This window comes from Phyllopteryx taeniolatus, chromosome 9 (genome assembly GCF_024500385.1).
Source record: "Phyllopteryx taeniolatus isolate TA_2022b chromosome 9, UOR_Ptae_1.2, whole genome shotgun sequence".
Classification (NCBI taxonomy): domain Eukaryota; kingdom Metazoa; phylum Chordata; class Actinopteri; order Syngnathiformes; family Syngnathidae; genus Phyllopteryx; species Phyllopteryx taeniolatus.
The window spans coordinates 19,370,324-19,377,925 of record NC_084510.1 but is presented as its reverse complement, the minus strand read 5'-3'; the positions used below and the strand labels follow the sequence as shown (position 1 = coordinate 19,377,925).

The 7,602-nt window shown below is 41.5% G+C and overlaps 1 protein-coding gene across 2 annotated transcripts; it reads right to left on the bottom strand.

Moving 5' to 3' along the window:
• Nucleotides 1-1,144: 1,144 nt before the first annotated feature.
• Nucleotides 1,145-7,166, bottom strand: LOC133483346 (tumor suppressor candidate 2-like). Of its 2 annotated transcripts, none has more exons than XM_061784444.1 (4): nucleotides 7,015-7,166; nucleotides 5,110-5,348; nucleotides 4,511-4,631; nucleotides 1,145-3,053 (listed from the first exon to the last, which is right to left on the bottom strand). In XM_061784444.1, exons 2-4 carry the CDS (start codon nucleotides 5,256-5,258, stop codon nucleotides 2,988-2,990), a joined length of 336 nt encoding a protein of 111 aa, XP_061640428.1. In that variant the 5' UTR covers nucleotides 5,259-5,348; nucleotides 7,015-7,166; the 3' UTR covers nucleotides 1,145-2,987. The 2 variants fall into 2 exon arrangements, with proteins under 2 accessions (XP_061640428.1, XP_061640429.1); XM_061784445.1 differs by lacking the exon at nucleotides 7,015-7,166 and adding an exon at nucleotides 6,891-6,983.
• Nucleotides 7,167-7,602: the final 436 nt, after the last annotated feature.

Here is a 7,602-nt window from a genome sequence, read left to right as displayed (position 1 = left end):
ACAATTTAAGAATGTGACCATAACCAAGTAATTATTCAGGGTAATGCTAAAAATAAAAACAAAAAAAGATTTACAAATTTGTTAAACATCCATTTCTATTCACCTACAAATAGGGCTGCCCATCACAGTTGGACTTTTGGCGAGAGAAGTGCAGTACACCCTGGACTTGTGGCTTCAGCTGATGTTAGTTGAGTGAAGTGGGGTACATCCTGGATTGGTCACCCTTGCTGACTTTCGCACAGAGATGCAGATCCTTACCCTGGACTAATTGTCCCAACTAACTTTTGGCAAGAGAAGTGAGATGCACCCTGGACTGGTTGCCTCAACTGATGTTTGGTGAAAGAAGTGGTGTACACCCTAGGCTGGTTGCCGCAGCTGACTTTGGGCGTGAGAAGTACACCCAGGACTTGTTGCTCCAGCCGACTTCTGGTGAGAGAAGTAGGCTACACCCTGGACTGGTTGCCTCGGCTGATGTTGGTAAGAGAAGCGAGGTGCACTCCGGACTGGTTGCCCCAGCTGGCTTTTGGCGAGAGAAGCAGTGTTGCCCTTGTTGATTTCAGTTGAGGGAAGTGGGGTACACCATGAACTGGTTGCCCAAGCTGACCTTTGGCCAGAGAAGCGAGGTACACCTTGGACCAGTTGCCCCAACTGAATTTTAGCTCAAAGCAAGGGTTTGGTGAGAGAATCTGGGTAGATCCTGTATTGGTTGCCTTAGCTAACTATGGGTGATGACTTCTGGTGAGAGACGCAGGGGAACACCCTTGGCCAAATGACAACTGGGGCAACCAGTCCAGGGTGCACTCCGCTTCTTTTGCCACAAGAGAAGCAGACCAGGATGTACCCCGTTTTTCTCGCCAAAATTCAGCTGGCATACCCACAACTCTAATGAGGACAATTGCTACAGAAAATGGACATTTCGCATCAATAAGAGTTAAAACGTGTATGAAACATATTACTTTGTTTTTTAATTCCAGAGCGCCAGGAGATGAAAGCACAATTAAAAAGTAGGTGCACTAGCTAGTGGCGAAGTTGGTAAATTACAGTTTCTTCAAAAACAAATTTTAAAAATAAATAAATCACAAAGCTTCCATTTATCTCACATTGAGATACGCTATAGACACAAAGTCTGTCCCGACTCAAGAAGTTCAGTTAAGTAAACTATTTATTCAAGTATTTCCAACTAATACATCGGAATTATTTACAGTGCATCGTGTTCACTAGTGCAGGTCTGAGCTCACGTGACTGAGAAAGGCTCACATACGGAACGTTTATTACGATAAAACATCGCTCGCTGTCCTGCTGATAAACTCCGTGTGCATACACATTCATTCATTCAAAGATAAACTGCGCGTGCGCACACACACGTACGCACACCAAGACACTTGCTACCTCTGTACGTCTCACTAAAGGCAGACACTAACTTCCTCTGCTGTTTCGTATAAGCGACTATGGAGCCACACTGAAAAGAAGAAAAAAAGTCGGAATATTCCAAGCAGAAAGATGTACTATGACAAGTCAAAATATTCAGAGAAAGGAATATTATAATCTTTTGAGAATTACATCATAAACGACAAGAAAAAAATTTCATAAAAATAACTTTTGTGAGGAGTCCTAATAGAACAGTTTTTAAAACAAAAATAATCTTGTGAAAATAAATGTGTACTATTACCACAAATTTTGGCATGAGAAAACAATTTAAAAATTCAATTTAAAAGGAAAACATTTTAATAATTTTCATTATAAACAACTAGACAAATGTAAATAACATGGTATGTTAATTACGATAAGTTCCAATATTACAAAATTAAAGATGCAATACAAGAATAAAATGGTATTTTTACTTTATTTAAAAGTTGCCATTTTATGAAATAAAGTCAAACTACAATGGTGCCTTGAGATACGAGTTTAATTTGTTCTATGACCTTGCCTGTAACTCAAAACACTCGTATCTCAGTTTATCTTTCCCCATTGATATAAATAGAAATGTAATTAATCCATTCCAGCCTTTACTTCACTGCTTTTTTCTCGTAATTTGACTTATTTCTTTCCTATTTTCAGTGTGGCCCGAACACTCCTTTGTATTTTTTTTCATAAATAACACCTCATGTGAGAAGTACGTCATAGTTTGAGGTGTTGTTTTCAAAGGAAAGATATGCCTTTTTCCGCAGTGGTCTTAATAAGATGTTTGTGACAAGCTTTTGTCAAAATACCCAAAGAATCAACAAATTACAGCATAACTTTCAGCCACTTTTTGATCCCCTGAAATTAGCTTGTTTTGATAGGGTGGTCCTGTCCCATGCAAATGAGCAAGTGCTTCTACTGAATGCAGAGTACGGCTTTCGTCATGATGAAGAAGAGTGAGGAGCTTGGGGGTTGCAAATAAAACAAATCGAGCACTCATAAAAATTCAGTATTTTCACTTTTGGGGGTAGCACTTCGCCATCAACAAGCCAAATTACACGCTGGTAACGCGGCAGCTCTGCTTAGCTTTTGGCTTTGACATGATAGTGCTTCTATCGGAACTGCTTGGACATCGCAGAGCTTCACATAATATAACTGCCTAATCATGGGCAGAGAAACTCAGCGTGGGGGTGGTATTAAGTAAATTAGCCAGCTTGTGACATCACAATCTGCCAAATTTCAGAACACTTATGCTTACAGAAACAGGCATCTCACAAATACATTGACTTGGTTGAGTAAATTTCACACTTCATCGGGGGCAGGTACTTCAGACTTGTAAACAAGCCATTAAAACGTCAATTTACCATAATATGTCCTCTTTAAAGTCTGTTTACATATCGGCTAGGCAGTGAACATCTGTATTACCTGTATGTGAATGACAAAACACTGATATGTCTCTTTGTATTGGCCTTTTTCTTTCTCCAGACCACAGTTCATGTTTTAACCGGCACACTCAGTCGGGTCTGACCTCTTTTCGGTCAAAAGGAGGAGTTAGCGTCAGTTCTTCATAGGAAAATAAAAACCCTTCACACCTCACAGAGGACGATGGGGAAGTCTACGTGAATACAGGGATGCTGCAGTTTCACGATCCCCTAAAAAAGAAGAGAAAACATCATTTGAAACAACTGCTATCGTGGTAGCATTTCACCAGTTCGCATTAGAAATAGTAAATGAATCCATGGCAATATTTTTAAAATCCTTATTAAATGGCCTTAGTACTTTCACTACTCAGGTCGCTATCTTGCTATATGTTATCATTTCATCATTTTTTATTAAACAAAGTAATTGAATACGGAGCAAAAGTAGGTTGGGTATGTAGATCGATAGAATGCCATGAAAAAGTACTGGCCCCCTTCTCTAACATTTTTGCATAGATTTAGTATTTTAGTACTTTACTTTAGTATTACAGCGAACCATAGGGAGAGCCATTAGCCTCACATGGAGAAAATATGGAACAGTGGTGAACCTTCCTAGTTGTGGCTGGCCTACTAAGATTACCCCAAGAGAACAGCAATGACTCATCCAGGAGGCCATAAAGGAACTCAGGACAACTTCTAAAGAAGTGCAGGCCTCCCTTCCCTCAGTTAAGGTCAGTGTTCATGACAACAATAAGGAAGAGACTGGGCAAAAATGACACCCATGGCAGAGTTCCAAGGCGAAAACCACTGCTGAGCAAAAAGAACATAAAGGCTTGTTTTACTTTTCCAAAAAAAAAAAAAAAAAACACATCTGAATGATTCCCAAGACTTTTGGGAGAATATTATATGGAATGACGAGATCAAAGCTGAGCTTTTTAGAATTTGTGCGTCTCGTTACAGCTGGTCTAAGTGTCACACAGGATTTCAGAAAAAGGACATCATATCAACAGTTAGATATGGTGGAAGTAGTGTGATGGACTTGGGCTGCTTTGCTCTTGCAGGACATGGATAACTTGCTGTGATTGATGGAACCATGAATTCTGATCTTTAACAGAAAATCCTGAAGGAGAATGTTCAGCGGCGGCACGGTGGGCGACTGGTTAGAGCGTCAGCCTCACAGTTCTGAGGACCCGGGTTCAATCCCCGGCCCCGCCTGTGTGGAGTTTGCATGTTCTCCCCGTGCCTACGTGGGTTTTCTCCGGGCACTCCGGTTTCTTCCCACATCCCAAAAACATGCATTAATTGGAGACTCTAAATTGCCCGTAGGCATGACTGTGAGCTTGAATGTTTGTTTGTTTCTATGTGCCCTGCGATTGGCTGGCAACCAGTTCAGGGTGTACCCCGCCTCCTGCCCGATGACAGCTGGGATAGGCTCCAGCACGCCCGCGACCCTAGTGAGGAGAAGCGGCTCAGAAAATGGATGGATGAGAATGTTCAGCCATCAGTTTGTGACCTCAAACCGAAGCGCACTTGGGTTCATACTATACAGTTCAACATTTCAATTAACTCCATAGCGTTTTAATAGTGCTTCAGATCCACACATTCAGGCGCAATCGCTACAGAAATTATATTCTCTTGTTTAAATTAGTGTTGAATATCACTTCTCATGCCAACACTTGTTTTGAGCTCACCTGTGGGATAAGATTCTTTTGAATCCTCTTCAACTTGGACTTTTTCCGCCCGTTTTTTGTCACCACTGTCTCCTCGTAGAATTCGTGGGCAAGGTCGCCGTCCTCGTCGTAGTACAGCGAGCTGCCAAACACAACAGTTACATTCAACAAAATGCGAAACTGCAACTCATTAAAAAAGTTAAATCAAATATGAACTCAATCATTTGCATACACATTTTAATATCCCAGGAGCAGAATACAGCTGCATCAATCCAATCCAAATTTATATCTAACGCACATTTAAAACATGACAGAATACAAAACATAGTAAGAAAGAAAGAAAGAAACAAAGAGAACTAATAAAATTGGACATTAATTCTCAAGTCAGCCATTTCTGGTTCTATGGTTATTCTCACATTTTCCTTCATTGCCACTACTTCCCTTCAGTGAAGGCATCACAAAAAAAGAAATAAAATTAATCCTCTCTCACAAAGTCTCACTAAGCATCGTGCAAAGTACTCGGTTGAACTATTCTGGGTTTTAAAACTTTGGAGGTTCCACTGTAACCAATAAGAACTTATTATCAATTTACAACAAAGAGTTATCAGCGTTGTGTTTACCTCCTCCTGGTAAAAACAAAGGGTGTTGCGTTCCTGGGACATTTGAGGCGGGCCACCGACTGCTCGTTGCCATTACTGGCAGAGTCACCTCCTGCCCCACTCCCCGAGAAAGGCCAGGCGCCTTTGGCTTTGGATCCACTTCCTCCCATTCTCTTCACACATAAGGCATCGTTAGGTCTTCAGGTGAAGCTCTAATCTGGTTCTCTGCCATCTTGCCAATTCCTTAATGACGGCAGGATCTGAATAAGTAGTAAGACGACACAAATCAAACCTCATTGTTCTGGCCACAATTCAACAACTCACCATATTAAGTGGGGTACACACGTATTGATAATCGGGCTGAATTTGAGCATTATACCATCCCAATCAAAGTCATCTATCCATCCATTTTCTGAGCCGCTTATCCTCACAAGGGTCACAGGAGTGCGAAAGCCTATCCCAGCTCTCATCGGGCAGGAGGCGGGGTACACCCTGAACTGGTTGCCAGCCAATCGCAGGGCACATAGAAACAAACAACCATTCGCACTCACAGTCACACCTACGGGCAATTTAGAGTCTTCAATAAACCTACCATGCATGTTTTTGGGATGTGGGGCGAAACCGGAGTGCCCGGAGAAAACCCACGCAGGCACGGGGAGAACATGCAAACTCCACACAAGCGGGGCCAGGAATTGAACCATGAGGCAGACGCTCTAACCAGTCGTCCACCATGCCGCCCAATCAAAGTCAGCAAAGACCATTTGTCAGGTGTCTCAAAAATATGATCCTGAGCAATTATCCTATTGTGTGGGGTGTGTTCACAGTGTTTTTTCCTCCCCGATCTGCTTGGAAAACGGTTGGGGTGGACAACGGTAAATGTTAAAGCTGTTCAATATTTATGATTCACAAATAATTATGTACACCGAGAGGGGCCGAGGCACAGTCTCTGTGACTGTGACGTGTAATGGAAACGAAAGTCAATTGGGAAGCGACCTGAAGCTCACGCCTTGCTTGTATAACGTCTCACACAAGTCATTCACCTAAATAAAAATGACAAGGAGAAGAGTTTTCCACTACAATGTAGTGAATAAGAGCAGTAAGAACATACTTTTTTTTTGTCCTGTGTTAGTTCTCTTACATTCAAGCTGGTAAATTATATATATATATGTGTGTAGGTATACTCTGCACAATATGCAAGAACTCTTACAAAATTAATACGGTTGATTCATTAATTATTGCTGTATTAGTTTGAGGCGGTGTAATGTGTTGTATATTATATGTAGGCCTATTATCTTAATAACGGCAACAGTGCAGTTTTCTTTATACAAGCACAAACCACAATAATAAACATATTAAAGGAATATCGCTGTGAGTGTCAATGTGAGCATCGTTATTTTTCTAAGGCCAGACAGAATAATTAATACAGCTCTTGTTGTCAATGAAATGCCCAGTGAGAGGATGCTCGTGCACATATAATTAGCAGTATCAATAAAAAAACTCTTTACTACTGACACTCAAGAGGGTCTAATCACCTAACAAATAATTCAAAGTGGAGGAAAAACAACTACTAGTACTAAGAAGTCGTTCCATGTTCAGCCATAGGTTAATTAGGTTACCAACCAACAGGGCCATACAACACGATTCTGACCTCATAATTACTAGCCATGCTTCCATGGCTTAATCGATCACCCCACGCGTTTCCTACTACAACATACACGATACAATGTTCGTACAGTACTTCAGAAGACCTGTTTAGCTGATTAGCAATGTGGCTATCTTGACAACTAGCTCGCTAGCGGTACCTGCTAGGTGAACCATGCTAGCCCTTTAGCCTCTTCTGACGCAGCTTAGCAACAGGAGCTAAACTGTACGAGGCACCTGTCGCCATTTAAAACCTAGTAACCGGACAAACCGTTTGACACCAACCTTCTTTTACACCTTTGAATCTCCATGATTGTAAGCGTTCGTTGGTAGGACGGTTGCGGAGGGTGACGGGATCAGTCAGATACACACCCCCAACGGCTCAACTCCTCTATTTGTGCTTCGTATTAAAATGATAAGTGACGTCACAGGTAAAAAAAAATAAAATACAAAAATACAATCATTCTGATAAGACACTTGCTTTATTGAAAGTAGTGCACATTTCTCACATTTGAAAGGATGTGATAAAGCTACTTGAATGTCCACTCAATTAGGCACTGGTTTAGACAACAGTCCTGCTATTGTTCTCCAATAAAATATACTTTATATAATCATCTCACAGCCTAAACACAGCCATCCATTTTCTATAGCGTTTATTATCCTCACTTGGGAGGCAGATGAGCTTGTGCCTATGCCAGCTGACTTTTGGGCAAAAGAAGTTGGGTACAACCTGCACTCGTATCTCCAACTGACATTTTGACTGGTCGCCATTCAATCACAGGGAGGACAGCGCTTCTCTCACTAAATGTCACCGAGGATAGGTTCCAGCTCATGCGCGGTCATTATGAGTACAAGCACTATACACTACTGCCG

Coding starts and splice junctions, on each gene's coding strand:
- LOC133483346 (XM_061784444.1), bottom strand. CDS start 5,258: ATGGGAGGAAGTGGATCCAAAGCCAAAGGCGCCTGGCCTTTCTCGGGG. Junction 4,632..5,109: donor TTTGTTTTTACCAGGAGGAG/GTAAACACAACG, acceptor TGTGTTTGGCAG/CTCGCTGTACTACGACGAGG. Junction 3,054..4,510: donor AAAAGAATCTTATCCCACAG/GTGAGCTCAAAA, acceptor CTTCTTTTTTAG/GGGATCGTGAAACTGCAGCA.